Source organism: Myiozetetes cayanensis, unplaced genomic scaffold (assembly GCF_022539395.1).
Source record: "Myiozetetes cayanensis isolate MyiCay16 unplaced genomic scaffold, myiCay2020 scf3, whole genome shotgun sequence".
NCBI lineage: Eukaryota > Metazoa > Chordata > Aves > Passeriformes > Tyrannidae > Myiozetetes > Myiozetetes cayanensis.
Genome location: NW_026087521.1, coordinates 70,012,497 through 70,037,317, shown reverse-complemented (window position 1 = coordinate 70,037,317; position 24,821 = coordinate 70,012,497). Strand labels below are relative to the sequence as shown.

At 45.1% G+C, this 24,821-nt stretch overlaps 2 protein-coding genes across 3 annotated transcripts in view; both read right to left on the bottom strand.

Annotated features, from left to right (window-relative positions):
- The window catches only part of GYS2 (glycogen synthase 2), a 40,858-nt gene extending 39,220 nt beyond the window's left edge, over nucleotides 1-1,638 (bottom strand). Inside the window, exon 1 of the mRNA XM_050324322.1 lies at nucleotides 1,108-1,638. Coding sequence (XP_050180279.1) covers nucleotides 1,108-1,228 — 121 coding nt within the window. The 5' untranslated portion in view covers nucleotides 1,229-1,638. The remainder of the gene's footprint in view (nucleotides 1-1,107) is intronic.
- A 6,050-nt stretch (nucleotides 1,639-7,688) lies between these two features.
- Nucleotides 7,689-19,579, bottom strand: LDHB (lactate dehydrogenase B). 2 transcript variants are annotated; one of them, XM_050324329.1, is made up of 8 exons: nucleotides 19,422-19,579; nucleotides 18,026-18,157; nucleotides 14,204-14,321; nucleotides 13,511-13,684; nucleotides 11,417-11,590; nucleotides 9,759-9,876; nucleotides 8,766-8,889; nucleotides 7,689-8,040 (listed from the first exon to the last, which is right to left on the bottom strand). In XM_050324329.1, the coding sequence occupies exons 2-8, from the start codon at nucleotides 18,149-18,151 to the stop codon at nucleotides 7,873-7,875; spliced, it is 1,002 nt and encodes a 333-aa protein (XP_050180286.1). In that variant the 5' UTR covers nucleotides 18,152-18,157; nucleotides 19,422-19,579; the 3' UTR covers nucleotides 7,689-7,872. The 2 variants fall into 2 exon arrangements, with proteins under 2 accessions (XP_050180286.1, XP_050180284.1); XM_050324327.1 differs by lacking the exon at nucleotides 19,422-19,579 and adding an exon at nucleotides 19,061-19,213.
- Nucleotides 19,580-24,821: the final 5,242 nt, after the last annotated feature.

Sequence of the window (24,821 nt, the reverse complement as noted above, 5' to 3'; positions counted from 1 at the left end):
GCTCCAGGTTCTGCCATCAGTAAATGAACTCAGAAGTTTGACTGAAGCTACTGAAAAAGAAGCCCACGGGGATTCAAAGTGCAAAAAGCTCCTCTGTAGCACCTTTAGGTATTGGTGCAGCTCAGCATTTCAAAAAGAGCAATGTAAAATTGCCCTGCAGTGCAGGCTAAATACCAAAAGCTATCACAGAATAGTAGTTCTAAATTCATGGGGATAAACACCAGCACTGCCTGCTCCTCTCACATATATTTACCCTTTAAAGTTAAATTCTTTACAGATCATAGATCCCCTCTCCTGATTAGTCTCTATTTACCTGCCAGGACAATAATGCACACGGGGTCGATCATTTACTCAAACTAACTCCCTTTTGTGGTGAAAACAGAGCTTGTTCCCCCTCAGTGAACTGCACATACCTGAGAGGGGATGATTCAATGAGTGAGTTAGAAATGGAGGCAGGAAGATCTTAGCCTGACAAGCAGGTCCCCTTTGCCTGACCAGCTGCATGCAGTGAACAAATGAAGCACCACCTCTGTTTGCAAAGACCAGTCCAAAAGAGTTTCAGCTGGTCACTGACATTTGTTCAGTGGCTGCAATCCAGCTGTATTTATTTACCCCTCTTCCAAGTCTGCCCTTTTCTCCCCACTGCTTTAGAAAGTTGAGGGAGAATCACAGAATGTTCTAAACTGCTCTGAATGTGATTATCTGTTTTACACCTCGTTTTCACGCACGACATTCCCAAGTGAAAATCTGCGTGGAAGGTAAAACACAAACGTGTACAAAGCATCACCTATACATCCCATACATCTCTACACCCAGACTTAACCACCTGGACGCTTGAACAACCTCTCCCTGGTGGTGAAACACGTAAAGACACGCAGACAACCCGACTACGCTCATCCCACACGAGCAGAGGGAGACGCAGCCCACACGCGGCGTGCAGTCACGCACGGATGCCACACGCCCTCCTTCCAACCTGCTTTTCCTTCCCCAACCTCCCCTTTAATGCCTTGCTTGTCCAAGCCCTTCACACCTCCCCCACTTTCCCTCCCACGGAAACAGCAATACTAACCCCCAAGATTTATACTAACCCCCAAGAGTTGTACGAACCTTTGTTGGCAACCTCCCAGGAAACTTCGAAGAGCAACAAGTCCTCCACTGGCAGGTCTTCGTCCTCCCACTGAGGAAGCCCGTTCAGAGATGTCACGGACAGTGATCTAGCCAGTGGCATCTTCTTCAGCCCTTGAGTGCTCTCCACACAGCCCACAGCAGTCAGCCAAGGTCCAGTTACCGTGGCAGTTCCCTGCAGTTCTGGTCGGCGCAGTCTGCAGGTGTGCTGGGATCCGAGGAGGAAATTATTCGGATAGCTGGGAGCTAATGGGTTTAAACTGTCTGACCACCAGCATTAAATTGGCTCAGGGAAATCCTCAGGGCTTGAGAAGCAGCTGCTGGTAGAGGTAAGAATTTAAGACTGACCTGAGAAAGGTCTTGGCTGTTTTGGGGGCAGAGCTCTCCCTTTTTCTTCTTTTAGAGGGGGTAAAATCCTGCTTTGGAGCTCCTCAGCCCCAGCACCCGGTACCTCCCACCACCTCGGGGAGAATGGAAACAGGAGGGTTGTAAAATCAGCACCTCCCTGAGCAAACTCCAACAGGGAGGACCCTGTGAGTTCACCACCTGATTTGAGTCCAGCCCCTGAGTCCTCCCCTCGAGATACACCCTCCCATTACCAGCCGTGGAGCTTCCCTACCTGCTGGCCACTCACCAACCGGGTGTAGTAGAGTCAATTCTACACGATGGCTCTCAGGATACTGGCCAGGTTCAAGGCTGTTACCTGTTCCTCTTCAGTTCATGGTCTGTAAAAGCCTTAGTTTACCTCATATCCTTCCTCCACAATCATTTCCAGCTGTGTTTCCGGGACTCTGCAAGAGCTGTTGGCTGCATTCTGCTCTCCAGCAGCCCTGCAGCCCTGTCAGCTTTTACAAACAGAGCTACAAAGGCTCTCTCCCTACTCTGTCATTCTCTTTGCTCCTCCTTGCAGTCCTGATCCTTGATTTTCCACCTGGTTTCTCTTTCTTATGCCACAGATCTTTTCTGGCCTCTGGGCCCTTGTGCTCCACCCAGAGAACTCGGTGAGCACTGAGGCAGGGCTCCAGCACCAAGCTGGGGTGCTGCAGGCAGTGCACACACATCTGCAGGGATGTTCGTTCCTCACTCACAACCTGAGATCCTCCCAGCTTCCCTGCTTGGAAGATTCTTATGTCTGGTTGAGGAGCCGGTGCTTCTGGGGCAGCTGTGCGAGTTAAATCTGATGCTGAGCTCGGAGCCCAGCCTGCCCAAAATCCACAGTTCAGCAGGGAGCAAATCTCCAGGTGAGATCCAGGACATCCCTGGCACTGTGGAGAATAACACTGCCCCAGCAGAAGGCTCTGGGCTCACTTAAGACAAAACAAGTCCAAGACAATTGGTCTGTGAGACAGGCAGCCCATCTGCAAAGAACTCTCCTAGACATCATACATAATGAATGATACAGCTGAGCCTGCCTTAACTACCCCCCAAAAGACTTGCTCTTCCACTTCCACTTCCCATGCCCTCCCTGCATTTATGGCACTCAGACCCATCCCTGGGCTCATGGGTACAGCTCACTGAACTAAGCTAAGGATGTAGGAAACTGTTTTGCCAAGTGAGGAACTGGAGCTGTCTCAGAAAAGAGGGGATGGAGAAGCACAGCTTTTACTACTTGGATCAGGTAGCAAAACCAGGTCATCCTATAGTTTAAAAAATGGTGTTGTTTAAAAGAAAAGACGGTAATATTTTAAGGCTCCCTTCATTTCTGAACACCAAATCTGTTCCACACTTTTCCCCGGACACCCAGCCTGAGGGTGAGGCTCACAAAGGCCATCTCAGGTGAGGACTTCCACTCCCCCTAAGCATTCCAAAACCTGGAAAACATGCAAATAATTTTATAGCAATGAAGTGAAGTTGTAATAGCAAAATTTTTAAGCTCCTTGTATAGTCTGTGGTTTTCAGGTTCTTGGGTGTCATGTTTTTCCAGCTTCTGCTTGTAGTAAGAGGATACTTCTTTCACTTTTTGAATTTGACAGAAGATGGTCTAAGTCCTTAAACCTTGGAGAATGAGTTTGAAAGGGTCATCAGATACCACGAGATAATTTCACAAGCACCGGCAAGGCCATCACTGGGTGAACACGACTCACCTTTCACAGGCTGGAAATAACTCATGGGGGTTTTTAACTGATATAAAGTGCTCAATAGCACTGTGAACATTAGCATTCATTTGTATTCCGAGTATATTTCCCTTTATCCAATCTGCATGTCTTAAGGAAGGTTTTTTTCACACACAGCCATCCCCAATCCCTGCTTTTTGTTATCAGTGGGGGGAAAAGCATATGAAGTGCCTAGGAAAGGCTGTCTCCAACAGACAGTCCAGAAAGTTTCATCCCCTGCAAATGCTCTTAATTGCTAGAGGGCAAAGGGCCCTCCCTATTCATTATATTTATGGCCTGCAGGGATTATCTGTGGGATATCTGGTGCACTTGGAATTATCCAGCCATAAAGGAGGTCATAAAGCTGTGCACCTACAGCAAAATGACATCAAAACTCTCCAGCAGAAAAGCTGTGTTCTGACATCAGGAAGAACAACCATCAGCTGTCCTCCTTGTCAGGTGCAGTGAGGTGCAAGTGGTGAAATGGATGCTCTGCTGACACTACAACCATGTGCCATTTTTGTCACTGAGACAGGGAAAGGTTGTGACTACGACTGCACGGTTTGCTCCTTTTTCGCAAGAACAGAGCTCATGCTGAAGTGGGAAGGTGGAAATGTACCAAAAAAAAGAGGAGCTTTTAAGATATAACATTGATTCAAATATTTTCCAGAAGTCTGGAAACCAGTGAAACTGGTTTTGAGTCTGGCCTATCCAGGTTCTCACATTGTTTTTATCACTAACTACAGAGATGCCCTTTGGTAATGCATTATTCACTGTGTGGCAACTCTGCCAGACATCAGTTGTTACCTCTCTAAATTCTTTTTCAGCTCACAGAAGTGAAACAATTTGGCTTGCAAGGACACTGGACAATAGCAAGAACCACTTCAAGCAACCTTTTTTGGTGGAAAATCAGCTTCAGTCACACAGCTGCAAGTGGTGTAGGGGACAAAACACCTTCCATGTGTGGGAGTTTATGAGCAGGTGACTGTCCAGAACTGGCTTGCTCTGAACAGAACTGGGGTTTCAAGGTTTCCCTACAATAACTTCAGGGGGAAAAAAATAAGACAACAGGTGTTAAAAGTGCTCATAGGCATTGAGGCAAATTCTAAAGGAGGAAAAGGCAATGGTTTGTAGCAGTTACTGATGCACACAGACTGTACTTTAGGTATTGGGCAGTAGGTGGCAATGGTGGCATTAACATAAGTCCTCCGGTGCCCGTAGTTGTTTTGTCACTGCAGAGTTTAGGGAAAATCACCGAGGTGTTCAGAAATGCTCTAGGGACAGCCCTAAGTGCCTGCCTGACCTCAGCAAGTTCAGATCAGCCCAACTGCGAAGTGATGGCCTTTCCTCCTTCTTCGTGCAAGGTCAAAAAGTGCTCCAGGTCTCACACGAGTGGAGAATTATTCCTTCCAGTGAGAAGACCCTGGGAAGTGGCCAGGAGGGAGAGAGGGCTCAGAACCTTCTGAATTTTTGGGGAGTGATGTGACACGATGGACTTTCCTCAGAGACACCCAGTATGTTCTGTCCAAAATAAACAGGCAGGACACACCAACCTAAAGCCATCCATCTCAGCTGGTGTGAGGCTGGTGTTCCCAGCACTGCAGAGCACTGTGACCTCTGCTGCTTCATCCCAAGAGTGAGAATGAGAGTTACCAACCCTGCAGACACCATGGGCAAGTTTAATGTTAATCCTGTTGGACTTGGCTTTGGAAAATGATGCTAGACTGCCATTTTCATTGCTCTCCAGCTATGTGTTCTTTTTAATGGTATTTCACTGTTTAAGCCTGATTTCAGTGCCCTACCCTGATTTTATCCTTGGACTACTAAAAAAGCAGCTGATTTCATACTAAAAGTCAGTAAAATCCCTTGTGTCTCTGTTGTCTGTCAGTACCTGCTTGTCTGATGTTTGCAGGGTAGTCAAGACTGACCTTCTGTTCTACAGCCAGGATCTAATTACCTGGAAATGCAAGGGGGTCCAGGTCCTTACAGCAATTAAAATAACATTACTGATCCTACCTTGTGTGAATGGAGCAAGTTGTCCTCTGTCCAGAAGTGCTGCTTCTTACTGCTCTGTCCAACAGCACCACAGCGTGTTCTGGTAGTCCAAGGAGCGACAAAGGTACCTCTTGACACACAGGAACATGGCTAAAAACCTGTATTGCCTTTCACAGGATAACAAGAACAAAGTTCAGGTATCTTTTAAGTACTATGATAATAGAGTTATTAAGGAATTAGAACTATATTATGGATATTACGGATTGACTCCAAGGAATGGGCTGGTGTTGTATCAGCACACACAGGGAAGCTGTTTGTTCTACAGCCATGCAACTGCAATGAAGATAAAAGATTGTGTTAGAAGATTCCCAACAATAAAAAAAAAAAAAATAATTGTAATATAATTCATGTACTTGCGTAGGGCTTACAAACATTAGTGAATGCAAATAAACAGCCTGAAGAGCCTGTTCATAAAAATCTCAAAATCCCCTACCTGAGATGCTCATTTCTATTTAACAACTTTGAACTGATCCCCCGTAACATCCACAAGGCCACTTCATTGCTGCTGAAGTTTTTTTAGAATTTTCCTGCATGGTGGGGGAAAAAAAAAAAAAAGTAGAAATCAAAAAGAAGTAGCAGCACAGTGAGGTTGCTGATGTGCTAAGAAAAGTGCTCACCATGCAAACCACTGTTCTTTCCTTGTTCCTTCATCTGTGTTCTCTTTTAACAGACCATACTTTTGCCATTAGCTCTCTGGTTGCTTAAAGTCCAGGCACAAAAGACCTTGTACTGTTCAGTCTGTGACCACTAAAAAAATAAAAACCTCCAAAATGTGGCCTTGGAGGGGATTGAAGGAGCAGCTGACAAACACCAGGTGACAGCAGCTTCCCAGCTTAAAACACTGTGTTCATGTGTCAAAATGCACCAGCCTACCTTGGGGCTGTTTGCTGACCACAGAACAAGCTGTGACCCTTCACTTTAATGGGTGAGGATGCAGTCAGTGAGAAAACTGTCTTACTGCAGCCCAGTGATCTTCAGAAATGAAGATTCACCATCAGAAGGGGAAAGGCCCCACTCCCTGCCCTCCAAGGCAACCAGAGCCTCTTCGTGCACATCACTCTCAAGAGTCCTGCAAGATGATGTCCCACAGCAGAGCTCTGAATTACCTCATTAACTGAGAACAAAGCCAGGAAGGAACTGTACAAGGTTCCTGGACTAAATGTGCTCAGGTGAATATTCCTAATGGGTGTGTCCTGCAAAGAGCAGCATTTTATGCCATTTACCTCATAGCAGCTGATCAGGAGCAGTTCTCAGCAGGAGCCATAAGCTAATCTATCCAGGGGTGGAAAGCCTGAATCTCCACACCAAGTCATGAAAGGAGAAACTAAAATTTTCAATCTCCTATTGGAAAAAAATTCTGGTATTTAGCCTGTCACTGAGAATAAAACATCTCCTAAGGCCTCCCTGGGATACCCTTTGTAAATAATGCTGTCAGCAACATCCCATGCATGGTATTTCAATAACTACATGATACTTATAAATCTCAGAAGTTATCCTGCAATAGAACAAAACTTGTGTGACCTCTCCTTTTCAAAGGAATCGCAAAAATTAAGCTACTTGCTTATAAAAACTGCTTTAGTCCACTATGCAAAGCATTTTAATGGAGACAGTAAAGTCCTTTAAATTGCTCCATCTTAGTCTCAGAACATTTGTTATGAAAAAATAAAAATCTTACAGGCCCTTGAATTATGATTTAAGATAGATTTAATACTGTTTGTCCTCTGGACATTATAGAGTGATCAGTTCTAGGTATGCCAATAGGTACAGGCTATTTTATGGTTAATGTCCATAATTGTGATTAAGAAATAACCTTTGGGCTTTTTTTTTTTTTTTTAACAACTGTTCTCCATGTACATGAGCGCTTAAAAAATCATGTTGAAATTTAGGGACTGAAGACCCAACTTGAATTGTTTAATAAACAAGACTATCACCATGGACTCCAGCCTAATGCCAAATAAAAAACCTCCTTGAATTTTGGTTGTCAAATACAAAATAATCCAGTTTGTTCCACATTATAGAAACTAGGCATCATTAACAGGCAAAGAATTTAATCCAGGAGAGAGAAGTATCTACAGGACTCTTCTAGGCATAATCTTATTGTTGGCATGTTTTTGGCAGGTGGCTCAGAGGCAAATCCCCATTCCATTTCTTCTACCCATCAATACAAAAAATAGGAATTACTCTATCAGAAACAAGAAAGAACTACACTTAGCCAGCACTGGGACTGAGAAAAGGCTTCCACTCAGGTGGTGTTAATGAAATCCCACCACAGGCTATTACTACATTATTTCTAACCTTCTAAAAAGGACATGTCAAGTCATACCTCCATGGAAGCCTGTGGCAAACATTAAAAGAGGATGCCACAGTAGGCCAGATAATTAGATACTAAAAATAAGTCACTAGGACAACAAAACATGCCTGAAAATCGCTTTATTTGTTCGTAAGGTTTGTGCGTTTACAGCAAGCGTTAAGTTTAGCTACCATGAACCGTCTGGAAGAGCATTTAATGTGTAACTTTGGAGATGTAGAGTGAGTAGAGCCCATATCTGCACACAACATGCTGGTTTTCTATGGCTGGAATCTGGCATTCATTCATGAGTTACAGGTCTTTGATATCCTTCTGGATGTTCCACAGGGTATCCGCGCTCTTCCTCAGCTGAGTCACCTCATCGTCCTTCAGCTTTTGGTTGATGACACTCGTCAATCCAGAGGCACTTAGGACAGAAGGCAGGCTGAGGAAGACGTCATTCTCAATGCCATACATGCCCTGCCACGGACAGAAGAGGTCAGATATGAGCCCATCGCCCCACATGTGCATTTAGTTTATACAACAGGAAGCCTCCCGACAGCTTCTACAGCCTGCACAAAAATTTCAGTCACAGTGCATTGGAGAAAATAACACAGAGCTCTTTTGGATCAAATGACTAGCAATGCCAAGATGGCTGATTGCAGAAACCTCACCTTCAAAGCTCCTCAAACCTCTCACTTTCATTTATATACAGCAAGCAGCTGACGAGACCCAGCTGCAGGATTAGGGCAGGTCATCCCTCCTGCTACAGAGGGAGCAGTGAGTTCAGCCTGCTCAGAGTCCTTGCTGCAGCAGGGCTCACAGAGCTGGTCCAGACTGGATGCAGCCAGTCACACCAGCTCTAAAACAACACAGTTCTACCCCCCAGGACCTTTGCTAGGCAGTGGTTTGTGGAATTGCAGCTGGGCCTCCGTGAAGCTTTCCAGTTTTACTCCAATCAACCTGCATGCCACAAATGGCAAACTTTACACAAGGGTAAGTACAGAGACCCTATTTTCAGCTCCTTACTTGTGAGAGGAGTAGGCTAAGAGGTCAGCCTAGAAGGAATGGCAAGAGTAAGCTCCCTTTTAAATTCAAAGCATTTTACAAAGCTTCCTTTGTTCAGCCCCTTGCAAATTGAGACTACTTAGCCTGTCCATAACAACAAAATGAACCAGAGCATCCAATCAGCCACCCCTTCTTACCTTCACCAGTGTTGAGATCGAATGAATCCTGTGCAAGTTCTTCAGCATGGTCTCACAGAGGTCAGCAACACTAAGGCCAATAGCCCAGTTTGTGTATCCCTTCAGTTTGATCACCTCATAGGCACTAAGGAAACATGGAAAGACAATTGCATTTGAGATTCCTTCAAAACACTGTGGGAATTACAAGTCTTAAGAGGAGTCAAAGTTTCCCATTTAAAAAAAAAAAATTGAACTCCTGCAACACTTTCTAAGTTTTGGAATTCAAATATCAAAGTAGGAGAGTGATGTGTTTCAGCATTACAAGATAAAGCATAAAGTGCTACATTATCCCATATGTATAATAAAGAATCCCTGTTGTTCTCACAGGATTAGCTGAAAGGAAAATTACTTTCCATCTAGGAAGAGTTCTTAGTGTTAAGTAGAAAAGCACACCTATAGCTAATGAATTCTCCAGTTTCAGTCAATGGCACAATCATTCTGAGTGCATTTGGAATAGATAACATTCAGAGTCAAAGCCATGCACTGCCTACACACACCCCCTGGTGTTTTTAACCAACATCTGGAGAGAGTGCAGGAGAGCACATTCACATCACAAGCCAGACAAGTGATTTAGCAACGTGTAAACAAACTTTCTTGCATCAATGAATGAGATTTCCCCCAATTCCAACACTCTGCTCACAGAAACACACTGCCCATCCCTGGTCTTGTGCCCTGTGAACCACTTAAGAAGCTCCATGAGGGAAAAGAAGCACACACAGCTCTAAGCACTGCAGTACTTTAGTGGGTATGTTATGCAATAGCTTGTCTGGCTGCAGGATAATGAAAGAACCAGCTGAAATCCTGCATTTCTGTGTTTAAACCAGCAGGCCCACTTACCCATGCAGCCCCCTAAATAAAAGGGCATGAAAGCTGCAGCACAACACAAAGACAGCTGTGCAGACAAGCTATTTTCAGCATCACATATATCCATGTTGTTCCCTCAAGTCACTGTACCTGTCAACCACTTTCTTGTGGACCTCCTTCCAGTTCTCAGGGTCTTTGTCAGTTCCCATGGCAGGATTCAGCTGCTGGAGACTCACCCCTGCCACGTTAATTCCGCTCCAAACAGCCACTGGAACAGAGAGAGGACATGAGTTTCAACAGCACTTTGCAGCTCCCCCTCCACATTTCCCTGTCTAAAACAGTTGGAACCATAAGAAGCAGCAGTCAGAACCACAATCATGTTTGAGGCAGATGTTCAGTTTTCATTTAGCCTGCAGTTAATTCTGAGAACTCTGGGTGTCAATTATGAGGCTATTTTAGTACTGGCACTTTAACAGGTTGATTGTAGCACGTGACAGCAGAACTTTGAGACCTTGGAAGGTGTAGACAGCCCTGTCTGAAGTCAGAAAACCTCAAATTCTAGCAAAAAAGGCACATCTTAGCTGTTCAGCCTTTTAGACCTAATTCTGCTCAAATCTGCAGCAGGGATGTATTTGCTGTTTCACTCATCAGTGTTAGGTTCAGCCTTCAAGAACCTTATTCTTATTTAGACGAATGAGAGGGTAGCAATATGCAAACTTAAAATATATCAAGAGAGGAATTTGCACCTCTCTTCATACCAGAAGCTTACAGGCAGGCTCATTCTCTGTTCCTGTGAAGTAACCAGGAATTCTGAGTTACTTCAAAGCAAAAACTGCTGCAGGATGAGCTCTGTGTATGCTCAGCCAAACTCTTGCTTTCATTAGGGTAGGGCTGATCAAATGCAAGGGGACACTGAAGAGGTGGCTCCCCTAGAAAATACACAGCACAAAAATATGAAGCAGTACCAATGTACACAGATATTCTGCTGTATCATTAAGAATTAAGACAGATGGGCTTCTTTGATTTCACATGGTTTTAAAACCATCTTTTATCTAGCACAGAGAAAAGTCACGTAATTGGGTAAGGGATAATTTTGTTAGCCTGAGTGTGGATTGCCAGGGTTTTCTGTTACCCCTAACAAGCTCTGCCCTTGACTTAAAAGGAGCTGATACTTCTTTCAGAGGAGACCTGTGCTACAGGCTATGTTACGGTACTCCAAAAACTGAGGATAAAGAAAAGTACTAAGCTGTAGCCTTTAGGACACAACTTGAGCTCACAAAATTGGCCTTTTTGGTTCAGGGTTTAATTATTGAAGATGTACAGATACATTTCACAGGATCACAGGACGGTTTGGGTTGGAAAGGACCTTAAAGATCATCTCACTGCAACCCCCTGCCATGAGGCAGCCACAGCTTCTCTGGGCAACCTGTGCCACGGCCTCCCCACCCTCACAGGGAAGAATTTCTTCCTAATATCCCATCTAAACCTCCTCTCTGTCAGTCTGAAGCCATTCCCCCTTCTCCTGTCACTCCAGGCCCTTGCAAATAGCCTCTCTCCATCTTCCTTGTGGACCTTCAGGTACTGGAAGGCCACAGTTAGGTCACCCCAAAGCTTCTCTCCTCCAGGCTGAACAATCCCAACTCTCCCATTTCCTGGACTTGTCTCAGCTCTAATCTTCATAAAACTACAGCCCAGTGCCAGTAACTCAAGTGGAGCCGCATCTGTTCTTTCAGAGTTTTGTAACACCCCTTAGACCTCCACCTCTAACACTATTCCTTATTCCCAAAGAGGTCAGAATTGCTCCTTACCGCTGGAATCACCGTGCTCTCCCAAGATCCAGCCATGGCAGCTGCTGGGATGGATCCCGAGCCTCTCGGACATCAGATAGCGGAATCTGGCCGTGTCCAGATTGCAGCCACTTCCAATCACACGGTTTTTTGGCAGGCCACTCAGCTTCCACGTGACATAGGTCAGGATATCCACTGCAAGGAAAAACACGCACAGTAAATTAAACCACTCATGCCAAGAACGCTCCAGCAACTACGTTACTGGAGGTAGTAGGGCAATCAGGAGGACTCAAAACATGACTGAGCTCGTTGGTCAAAGTATTTTGGGTCTGACTATTTGGGGGATTTAAAATGAATGCACTGCTTGAGATTTTGAACAGTAGCTTGAGGGGTCCTCAAAAAATTTGAGGAAGATCTCTGGAGATTCGATTCCTACCAGCTAAAGCTGGGACACATTTTTTTTGTCACAGCTAAACCACCAGGGCATTCAGAACTGGGACTGATCTCATGTGGCTGAAACATTCGAGTAATTTCCTGAAGTAACATTACCTTTCAGTTCATCATCACAGCAACGGGTATAACAATTTACAGTGAAAAGTTTGAGATTTGCATACTCTTTGTAGATGGTAATTACTTCACTTTAATGTCTTGATTTGTGCACTAAGCAGTTTCTGCATTTACTGCCTCTGCAGCAGGAAAAGCCACATGACCAATATGCTTCAGCTGCATGTGTCTCCAAAAATAAAGCTTTAGAAAAAAAAGTGGGGCAGACAGAAGGATGTGAGCAGAGAGAAAAACCTCTAATCAACAGGCCAAAGCAACAATAATACACAGGACGTAATAATTATGACTCCAACCCTCAGGAGCCAGGCAGTTCTCAGGAGGGAACACATTTGTGTATACAGATCTGAAATACATCATTTGCTCTGCTCAGGCACAAGAAGAATGTGATCTCAGCACAGTTCACACCTCCTCGAGGTGTTCATCAGGCACAGGTTTCTTCCTACAGCTTCAGCTGGGGCTGTTCCTGCCAGGATCACAGTAACCTGTACAGACTACAGAGCAGCCCCCCGTCCATCAGTCTGGCTTTCAAGACACTAAAGTCCCTTCTAATGAGCTCACAATAACTTCCACTCTATAAGACCAGTGGACAAAACTCCACACACTGAGAAAACAAAAGGGTTATAAAAACAATTCTGCAAAAGCAACATGCAATTCTCCTCCTGCAGCTGCTCCACTGCAGACAAGTCTACAGATTGAGTTCGGCCCTGCTAGAACAAGAACGAGCCAATCTTTGTCACAGTTTGATTTTTTGATAAGTGTTTAAAACTGGCCTAAGTTATTGTGCTTGCACAGTAGCCACTTGCTCAGAACACTGGTATTCAGTAGGACTAATTGTACCCCAGCTAATTAACTCAACCCCCAGCTGAGCTGCCAGCTTTGCATGCACTGTTTCCACTCTGCAAAGTTATCTTTAAAAGCAGCGTGACTTCAGCATCAGAGTTCTGTTGCAGTGGCCTCACTCAGGTGCTGAGTCAAGCAAAGACAACCCTACAGGGACACCCCACAAAGCACATCAGAATGTTTACAAGTCAGCTTTAGACATCCAAACTGCCTCAGTGCAACGAGGTACTTGCAGGTGAGCACACAGATATGTGTAATCAGTTATAGCAAAGTCTTTTCTAATCCAACTGAACTGTGTAGTACAGTTAGCCGTTATTCCACCACAGGCTTCAGCATCAAACTCTTTTTCCTGAAAATAGAGAATACAGGGCAAGTTCTTCATGCTGAAGAATGGCTGTTATCACATCCAGACATAAAAGTTATCCTTTAGAAATAAAAGTTTTAAACTACCAACCGCTTACTCCAAAGTATGTAAACAACTGAGGTATTTACCACAAAGCATTCTTTTAAAATAAGGACACCATGGCAAGTTCTGAATAAAGAGAGCATCAGAATGTACAGAATATTTGTTTGCAGTCTGCTGTTGGCAACTGCCTGGCAGATGTCCACAAAAAGCTATTAACCTTCAATTTGTATTAAAAGACTGTCAGAGAATGAATGTTGTTTTTTACCAAACATAATTTTGAAGGGTTTCAGAAAAGATTGCCTTGCCTGGATTGGAAACCACGATGATGATGCAGTTGGGGCTGTACTTCACCACCTGAGGAACGATGAATTTGAAGACGTTCACGTTCCTCTGGACCAGGTTGAGGCGGCTCTCCCCCTCCTGCTGACGAACCCCTGCAGTCAGGATCACGATCTTGGAGTTGGCTGTCACACCATAATCTACACCAGAGCACGGTGGGAAGACACAGAATGTGTTAAATACACTTGTCACTCATTTCAACAGCATTCTGTTCACACAGTGTCACAGGCAGCTTCTCCACTGGGCATTACAGTCAAACCCAAAAACATGAAGCATCAATATTTAAACCCAGCACCACTCTTTAACGTTGTCCAATTCAGCTGTCAACATATATGGGTCTGGAGAACACATTCAACCACTCTGGATCTCACCTCAACTTCCCAAATAACGACATTCTTCTACAAAGAGGTACTATGGTTTCACTGAAACCAACTTTACTAAACAAGCCCCAAATTGTAAAGTGGCCATTAGAGATGTAAGAGAAAGCCCAGATTAAGAGCTACTCCCACTGCTGTGCTGTTCATCCAAACTCTCACCCCATTTCATACACTTTTTTCCAATGCCAAATCCTTTGAATTCTTTAGGATTACACAACTAATTCTCCACTATCAAGCAAAGTCACAGAATATCAGTAATAGCTAAAAGAAACGGAGGTTCACCTTTGTCTGCCACAATCTTGTGAGTGTGAAGGAACAAGCTCCCGTGCTGTAGGTCCATCATTTCTCCTTTGAGTCTGTCTTCCACAACATCAACCAGAGCAAGTTCATCACAAAGACCCTGAAAACAACAAAATTTGGAGTCAGTGAAGCAGTTCACTTGCATTTGAAAGTTAACCCTGAGCTGAGGTCTGTTTTGTTTCAAAGCAACATGCAACAGCCATCTGAAAGCATCTTTTCTCCAGAGTTAAACCTGGGGGAAGGCACCATCTTGGTGTTCTGATGTATCTCACAGGAACAGAGGCTGCTACAGCACAGGTCCAATAAAACTCATTCAGGCTTTCCAGAAAAGGTATGATTTGAGGGAGTTTGAGTTCACAGCCAACCCTTTGCTAGAAAGGCACTTTACAATTTAGTTATTATATTTGGAAAAAAGTTGTATCTTTCAGAGTTGGAACAAAACTTCTAAAACTATCCAGCAGATAGGCCTGTTGTAAATATTTAAATGCCTAAAAGAACACTCCACATAATTATCAAACCAGTATTCTCTTCTAACGTGCCTTCAATCAATTAATTTCTATTATATTTCTATATTCTATTAATTTCTATAATACTATTTACTTTGCAAAATAGATTTAGCCATGTGTACTTGTTGTCCAGCCAGGTTAAGCTGGGAGATAATCTCATACACTCTCAGAACAGGAAAGCAATGAAGTATGGGAGTGGAGGGAAAAGGCATTTTACTCTAATGCAAAGCCTTCCTGCCTTTTGACAGAAATTTTTATTATCCTTGTTAATTCCATTATCCTTAAAGGAGGCTGATCATGTAGTAAATTATATTGAAACTCAAATTACTACTTCTCTATTTTCCTAGACATCTACACTCCATTTGAGAGCAGTTAAGCCATTTTTAGCAACTAAAATACTGTTTTTCCTGTGGAAAAATATACTTAACTGCAGGCATATTTAAAGTTTTCATTTCATACTCTGAAATAATGTTGGTTTATTGCTTTTCTGCACTGCATCCTTTAGCAGCTGATTTGATAAAACTGTTGAAGAAAAATCATAAGAATCTGTATCTGTACTTGCTCTGTTCTCAAAATAGCCTGCAGGGTAAAATGAATGCCTCAGTTGTTTAAACACTATGAAAAAATATGCTTAACTGAAGTCATTGGTGCTAAAGGAGGTAGTACAATCAGAGTTTGAAAAATTAATGTGTGCACATGTGCAGTTATGGATAGATTTATACACACAGTCTGATGGGACTTGCAGTCTAGAACTTGCAAACAATATTCCCCAGACTCTGCAGGTTCCAAGAGCAGGTTCTCACTTAAAGAGAAGAGCAGCTGGAATAGCTCCAATGACTAATTTCATGAATTTGCATCACTTGTCTAGAGAAAAGCTCAGCTCATTATCAGCACACACAGGAATGAAGCCTACACAATCACCAAATGCAGCTCAAAATGCTCTCATTTAAAGCAGCTGATTTGTGACTGTGGACATGTTCCCATTTCTAAATCAGTGTGACAACATCAGTGACTTGTCTCTAACAGACAGGGAGCTAAAAATAACCAGCATGGAAGTTTTGGTGTCATGCAAATTTAAATATTAAATACTACACCAGTGAACTGAAATCAATATTAGAGCCAAACTGTGCACAGGTTGGTTGACAGAGGCTCAACAAGAGCCAGTGTGTGCCCAGGTGGGCAGGAAGGCCAAGGGCATCCTGGCCTGGATCAGGAATGGTGTGGCAGCAGGACCAGGGCAGGGATTGTCCCCCTGTGCTGGGCACTGGTGAGGCCACACCTCAAATCCTGTGTCAAGTTTTGGGACCCTTCCTGCAGGAAAGACATTGAGGGGCTGGAGAGTGTCCAGAGAAGGGAATGGAGCTGGGGAAGAGTCTGGAGCACAAGTGTGATGAGGAGCAGCTGAGGGAGCTGAGGGGGGGCTCAGCCTGGAGAAAAGGAGGCTCAGGAGGGACCTTCCCCCTTCCTACAACTCCCTGACAGGAGGTTGTGGCCACATGGGAGTCGAGCTCTGCTCCCAGGGTACAAGAGACAGGACAAGAGGAAACAGCCTCAAGCTGTGCCAGGGGAGGTTTAGATTGGATATGAGGAAAAACTTTCTCACTGAAAGGGTGGTCAGGCACTGGAACATGAAGGTGGTTGGGTCACCTCACTGGAAGTGTTTAGAAGAGCTGTAGATGTGGCACTAGAGGACATGGTAGACTTGGTAGTGCTTGGCTAATGGTTGGTCTTAATTATCTCAGAGGTATTTTCCAACCTAAATGACTAATTCAGTTACAAGAACCAGACGGTTTTGTTACAAAAATATTTTATACTGCAGCTTATGCTTGTAAGAGAATAAGAGCAGAAGTCTGGCTGACATGAAAATCCATGACATCATGCCTGCCTGAAAAATTTAAAACCAGTTTTTACTTTGGGTTTGGTGCATAGAACTCATTAATAGTAAAACTTTGTGCTTAGATATCTGAAAGCAAAAATTTAATCCTGCCTAAAGCAGTGTATTGAACACAGATGAATGCTGGATTGTAGTGCAGTTTGTGGTGATATCACCTGTCTCCCTCACTGTACGAGGTTACAGGACTTCAAAAACAAACTCGTTCAGCCCACGAGAGGCAAACATTTGCTTAAAAAAAATAAATATAGAAACCCACAATGAACTATCACTGTTTTCCCCTTAAATTTCTCCTTTATATAAGTTTTTTTTAAAAATTATTTGCTACTTTCACATCAGTACTCAAGTTCCACTGGGGTCTTTTCTTAATGTCAGTTTTTCCTTGGTCACAGGGCTCATGAATATCAGCAAGTAAAAGCCCTTAATTTTTATTTTTTGTTTTTTTAATATTTAAAACCCCAGTATATTAAAGCAAACATTCTCAGGGTAATATGTTGAAGGATCATCTGCATAAAACACAGCTGGTTTAGTAGTACATGCAAGATTTTTCATCTGGTTGGGAGCTACCTGATTTAAGGTGCCTCTGCAAGTGGGCAGGGCCTATCTGTTTATGCCCTTGTTAAAAAAAAAAAAATAAAAAGATCTGCAGCTCCCATCTGTCTTTCCAAAAACAGCACAAGAGGAATCAAATTTAACTCATTCACAATATTCTCTGCAAACAAGACATCCTTGTTGCATAACGAGCCTTTGCTTTCCTCAAAGAGAGTAATATATATAAGATTTTCAAAACAAACAAACAAACAAACCCCTCTAAATCCAGACCTCTATTTTTAGTTTTTGAAAAACTAGCTAAAACCTCTGTGGAAAAAACAGTCATATAACCAAGGAAAAAAGGCTTAAGAGAAATCAAGAAGTCTGCTTAAGGGGATAGCAGTACTTTCAGCTATTATGGCACACATGCCTTAAAAGAGTAAAAAGCAAACACTTATTGTTCTGATTGCTACCCCATATTTCACATCCATTTCTGCTCTGCCCACACTGTTTTCCCACCAGAGCTTCCTCACTGAGCAAAACTCCAGCTTTGTTGTGGAAGAATAAGAAAATTAAGAAGGGAATGAAAAGTTTGGCAGAGGCTTAGAACCAATGCTCGCTATATTTTCCCACCAGCCTGCAAAATAACTCTGCCTAATGAGAGATTTATTGCCAGGCACGGGCGGAAAGGTGAGAGAGCAAGGAGGAGCTGAATGGGAAGGTCAGCCTTGTAGGTCGCTGGTTGCTCACCCGAACTGCAAATGATTCATTCCTGTGCTAACCCACCGACTTCCCCACCATTGGCTAAGGCAAACAGGCAGCACAAGAGCACTGCGGCAGGGGGAGCCTGAGCGGCACGCTGTCCTTGAGCCGTACCTTTCCAAGGATGCTGATGGCAGCGGCCATCCCGACCTGCCCAGTGCCCACAATTGTGACCTTGTTGCTGGGGGCCGTGGCTCCCGAGGCGATGGGGGTCATCAGCTTCTCCTTGAGAGTGGCCATGGTGTTCTGCAAGGATAACGGGAACATCTGGTTCAAAGCAAGCCAGAGGGTGCTGAAAGCCATGTTCCGAACCGCAGGCGTCACCTAAACCCGCCGACCGGGGTGCTGCGAGCGGCTTGCCGGCGGCGCTTTTTCACACAGCGGGGTGGCCCGCGGGCACGACGCCCTCGTTGGCTCGCAGGGCTCCTTCCAAGCCGCAAACCCAGCCGCGTATCCCTCCGTGGCCGCGGAGCTGCGCGCCCCGTCCCTGCCCGGTGCCCGGCGAGGGGCTGGGCACAACCGGCCGGCCTCGAGGGGGCAGCGATCCCAGCGCCGTTACCGGCCCCGGGCCGCAACGGCCCCGCAAACCCACACCACGGACCGGCCGGCCACCTGGGACCCCGCCGGGATCTCCCCGATCTGTTTCCGTGCGCCTCAGGAGGCTCCCTGCGCTCGAAACCACGAGCGCAATTCCCGACCTCCCCGGGCCGCAGGGCAGCGAGCGGCCGGGGCGGCACACGGGGGTGCTCTGAGCAGGGAGGCACAGCCTGGCCCTGGCCATCCCCAAACATCCAAACCCCGGGTGATCCACAGCCTGACCCCGGCCATCCCCAAATCCCCAGGAGCTCCAACCTGACCCCGGCCATCCCCAAATCCCCGGCATCCACATCCCGAGCCTTGCCATCCCCAAACCCCCGGCATCCCCAGCCCGAGCCCTGCCATCCCCAAACCCCCGGCATCCCCAGCCCGATCCCTGCCATCCCAGCTCCCCGCTCCCCGGCCGCCACGCACGGATAGTCGACACGGGCGCGGGCGCCCGGTCCCGGCGGAACTGAACCGCCGGGGGAGGAGGGAGGGAGGGCAGGAAGGGCAGGCTGGGCGACACTCCAACGCCCCCATGGTGTCGCGGGGGGCCCCCCCGTTACCCACCGGTCGGCCGGGGCGCGGGAGCGGCGCGGGCAGCGCGGCCGTGCGGGGCTCGGGCAGGGAGCGCTCTGCGGCGGAAGGGGCGGGCGCGGCGGCTCCCGGGGAGGGAGGCGGCGGTGGCCGCGCTCAATCCTCGGCAAGGACGGAGCCCCGAGGGGTGTCTGCGCTCCGCCCCGGCAGCCGTGCGGGGCTGGCGGTGCCGGCGGGGACGCAGCGGTCGCGCTGCCCCGGGCGGGTCTCGGGCGGACTCGAGGGCTGGCCGGTGTCACCGGGCAGGGCGGTCTTTAACTGCCCCGTCGCGGGTCCGGCCGCGAGGGACGCCCGAGCGAGGGCGAAACGGAGCAGAAATAGAGCGGTTTTTTACCTGCTCTTTTTCCCAGGGGCGCAGTTGCTCAAGCCCTCTCTGATTTTGTCCCTCTCTGATTCTTCGCCTGGCTCACCCCTTTGAGTTTTCGGTGGTTGAACGAGTCGCGCCTGCAGCCACGCGGCGATGCTTTGGCAGGAATGAGGGATGTAACCTGAGGCAAGGGCAACAAAGAATGTAACCTGATGATGCAAAGCCGCCACCGCTCCTCCTCCCCCTTCCCTTGGCTTCGGCCGCATCCACATCGCGCTCCTCCCTTATTTCACCCTATCCCAGTAGGGCTTCCCTTTAAAATGGTAATATATGGGACCTGCGGAATGAGCCCCTGGAGCGTGAATGGAATTTTGTGCCTTGACAAAGTAACGAGCGCATCATGCGGCACTGTGAGCGACAGCTATCAGACTATATGACACCCTTTGGGGGTTGGACCGAGTGAACTCCAGAGGTCCCTTCCAACCCTAGCAGTTCTGTGATTCTTTTCTTCGGACCCATGGAACACACAAACTGAAATGTTTGGGTATACAGTGTGCCACTGCTGCTGAGCAGAGAGGGAAGTGATTTCTTGAAATCCCTGCAGGACCAACGCAAACAAAGAAGGGAAGAATAGCAAGAATGTTTTCTTCTAATGCTGTAATATTTCTTCTTTCTGACTGTAAAGGAGGAAAGTAAAGGCAGAACACTGAGTGATACACATTTAGTTTCACTGGGGAGAAACCAGAAAGCTTTAGGTTCCTCAGCACACGTGATCAGCTCTGTCTCACAAGAGGGAAAACAGAACAGTAGATTCCAGAGTCCTCCCAAATAAGTCACTGGGTAAAATGTGAGGAGGCAAAGAGCCTGCCTACGGCCATGGTTACCTTTTTTTTCTTCTGTTGTTGCGGCTAGTTGAAAGTTTTATTGATTTTATTTTGCCAGGTATTTTGCCAGGTTAGTAATAACTGGAATAATTCCCTCTGGCCCACCAGGCAGCCAGACAAACACTGGTGCCAGGATGAGGGAGGTAGTGAGCACGTTGGTGAGTAAAGGATGAAACTGCCTTTCTGGACAGCAGTACAGATCCATACTGGCTTTAAATTACTATCTAACCATGACCTACTTTGCTTCTTTACATTGTTTGACATTGCAAAAGGTTCCCTGGAGGGAAAGAAATGAGTTAAGCCATCCACATGACACTTCAGGTAGCAGCTTACTGTAAGAAAGTCAATTCAATACTTCGAGCTACAGCTGCAATGGGAGCTGGAGGTAAATAATAATTACACAGCAAAATGTAAGGGTAAGAAAATCTATCCTGTACAATCACAATGGGAACATGGACAGATGAACTTCAAGAAAATAAGGAGGAAGGGAGCATCTCTTCTTATGAGCATTCAACAATCAATTATCACAGTAGTATTTGTAATTAAATGGGGAGGAAAATGCCACATTCCTATTTGCAAAATCTTAAAGCTTTTAGAGGCAGACTGGACCATTTGCCACACGTTACAGCAGCTCTTCTAGGCCCTCATTTAGATCAGGCTTCGTTTTGCATGCAGTGTTAAAAGCACAGGGTATTTCATCTCCTCTCAGTAAAGTCCTTTCAACCTAAACAGACAAGGCAGGAGCAGGACAGTGGGTGGAAGAAAGATTATTCCCTCTTCCTGCTCTTAATTATTTAGTTACTTATTGTTCCAGATGATGAAGGATTGAGGCACAGAGAGGTGAAAAGTTCTCCCCGGGGTCACACGGAAAGTCTCCTGGCATCGGGTCACAGTTTCAAAGTTCAGCTGTAGTTTGGCAACGTTGGCATTTTTTGACGAAGTGCAGTTTTTCAGAAAACCAAACCTTAGTGTTAAGGGGCACAGTCTAAATAAATTTGCCTGGTAACCTTCAAACAGTTACGACACATCTTTTGTGTATACATTTTAGTCACGTTCAATTTTTGGTTTGTATACAAAGTGTGTAATTACATAAGTCTGAGATACCTCAGTACTTGCCTCTGTCCCCTCATCTTCCCAAAACACATGAAAGCAGATAGGATTTCCCTTGCTGTTTCTTTTTTTCCCCAAAACTACAGTTAAATCTGATTAAAACCAGAGATCTCACTTGAAAAACTCCATTGATGGGAGTGTTTTCCAAAGCAAAACGTTGATGGTCTGATGGCCATGGTCTGATGGTGTCTGTACTCCTGAGATAGCAAATATCCTGAAGAATATAAGCTAGGAATGGGAGGGAACCCATTACACCACAAGAACATGGGCAGGAGAACATAAGGCAAAGGTGATCTCTCACTGTGTTAGACGTGGTAGAGCAGGTCACTGGCCTTCAGGATGGATATGCCCAAAGCATTATTTCACATGGCTGTGATGTTGGGAAAAGAATTAATTGTCCAGCTTTGTAAAATACAGAGAACTGAATTAATCTGCTGGGAGTCATTAGGTGCTGTCACACACAGTGCTGGCAGACGCTGAGTTAAAATTCTGGTCCACCTGTATTTTAATTCTCTTCTTATTCATCTGGATTTACCATCGAAGGCAAATACATTGCCATTATGAAGGAAGATGCATCACACAATAAATAAAACTTATCTTAGAGTGGCAGCCCTGCTTCTTTTACCCCAGTCTTGTTTGAAGGAACGGTTCCTTATTTTTTGGCAGTCAGCCTACTTTCTGTTTAATTTTTGTTTAAAAATTAGACAGTGTTATAGAGATAACACACTCATAACAGTTAAGTGCTTCATAGCACAGTTAATAAAAAAAACAAACACATCATGAGCTTGAGGACTATGATGCAAAAGGAGCGAAATGTGATGATCCCATTTAGTGAACATCTTTGGTGCCAGAGGAAACAAATGACTATAAAGTTTACAATTAGATAAGTAATAACAGAAGAACTAAACTGCATTGATTGCCCTGGCTCATTAAAAAGTTCAGGAGAAATAAAACAACTACTAAACAAAGTGGTAAGACAGAAATGGGGAGAACTACTTACATGATACACACATCTGGCTCTAGCAAAGGACCTGGATTGGGAAGAACCTTCTCTCCCTCCTGAGCCCTGAGTGACTCTTCATATCCTTGCACCCTGCTTCCCTCTTCTCCTCACTGTGCCAGTGGAACTGCTGGGAAGGTCCCGTAGGATCTCAGTCGCCATCTCAGTGAAATATAGGAAAAGAAAACAGAAACAAACATCCTAAACAATTTTTGTCAAAGGTTCTTTCTAATTCATCCTTAAGTTATCAAAGAAATATTTTGAAGTGTTTCGTACTCCATAACAATCCAGTTTATGCACCCTCCATGGGTAAATAGAAATTTATCTTCCGTGAGGAACATTCAGCCAATACCTTCAAATGCAAGCAAAAATATGAAAAATTGAAATGACAGACAGCAATTTTTATCAATAGATGAATTTCCACATGGTAAGGAGGATTTCTTTTCTCTGAACTGGTTACCTGTTCAGAAACCTTAGTAGTCCTAAGATTTCTATGCATGGTTCTTGTTCTTTGCATGTCTGAAGAATGGCTTTGCCCATCCTAACACCTCTCCAGACAGAAATGCAAGGCCGTGTTCATGCCGAAGATTTTTTTTGCATTAGTGGAATCACCTCCTGTAACCACATAGTGTAGCATGCCTGCCTCACGAGTAGTGTGTGGCACCTCGATTCATTCTTTGTTCAAAAATCTCTCTAGTAGTGCTGTAGCACTACTGCAGTAGTATTTAGGTACTAGGTAATAATTACCTGCTGTAATACAATAAGATATTGTATTATGGTAGGTTTTTCAGTGCTGCTTCATGGAGGGACACATATAATCTCTTTAATGACTTCTGAAATAGTTCCACAATTGCAGGACTCATTACCTCTCTGGGATTTGATTCCTCTTATGTGTGTTGTACTTGGAGAAGGCACTATGCTATTTGAATCTCCATGTCTGGGTACTGTTTACAAAATTTTGCTAAGGAGCAGATTCATCTCTCCACCCCCTTCCACCTAGACATTCTCTTGCATGATCCCACAATCTACCCTGTTAAAAATTCTCATAATTCTGAAGGCAGACCAAATACATTTTTGCATGTTTTACAGAAACCTCTGCCTGTGCTCCTTGGTAGAGTCACAGGCTTCCAGCACTACCTTTGAAGCAGATTGCTGATGTTAAGGGTCAAGGCTGACTGACTGCCCTCCTGTTTGGGAAGCATCCATTGATATCTGAGCTGACCTTTGCCATATTGCACTCTGGACCCTTCCCACTCTGCCTTTCACAGGGCAAGCTTTATGGAAAACACTGTGGGCACAGCCAAGCTTCCAGTAAGCATTATTTAACATGTTTCCCAGTACTGAGGGATGTTTGGCCCCACTGCTACAGCCAAGTCCCATGTGAAGGCCAGGAAGGACACTCTTTGTGCTGAACCCACTGGGGTACTCGTAGGTGGGAGATATCCATGGGCACATTTTGAGCCTTCTCCTTCAGACTATAAAACATATCCCAGTTATTCAACAAATCAAGCTTCCACTTTGGTTTGCAATGCTGTAGGCAAAGCAAAGTGAGCCACGAACTGTACGTGATGACTGTAACAAGTATCTTTGATCTGGATCTAACAGGTGCCCATTTACAATTTCTCTTATTCCTTTTAATTATTGTTAGGAGCTGTTGTTCTCTTTAACATACACCATTACTATATAGTGAAAGAAGAGCCAGTGAAATGCTTCCTGGATGAAATTCAGCAGTGTGACCTGAAGGACTCCAATGCACACTCATCGCTCCAAAGATGGGTCAAACCAGATCAGAAGATGTTCCTTTATGACTATCTGGCTCCATCTAAGTACCATTATTTTTGTTATTGATGCTGCTCTCTTCTAAGCAAAGAAATTAAGACCTGGAAACTGTTCCTCATGAGCTATTCCTTGGTTTCCAAGTCAGCCTTGAGCCAGTCTCTTCCTGAGCCAGTTCAGCTCATGAAGTGAGTGGAAGACTGTCACTTTTATTTCCTTGAAGTAGGTTGCTGCTTGTTAGCCAACCAAATGAGTTCAGTAATGTGCCCAGCAAATACCAGAGGCAGCTCAGGAAGCAGCATGAGCAGGCACAGTCCCATCCCTGTGTTGTGGCTGGAGGACACTAAATCAACTCTTTGCCTCTCCTGTAACTCGAGCCTAAATTAAGCTCGTGCTCTGAGCTGCCTTCTAGAGAAGCTTACATTTCCAGACTACAGAAGGAGCTGGGGATGGGGATCAGCTAAATTTAGTCTCTGTGAATACCTCTTTCTGTACCCAGTGTTATAATTCCAGCTCTTTATTAATAGCAGCTTGTGCTCATTAACTGTTGTAAATTGTCTTGAATCAGCCCCAGCAGTGATATCAGCTAACACTGCCTAGATAAGCACCACAATTTTTTACCTCGTGCCAGAGATGTGCTGTGTGTATTTAGCTTAT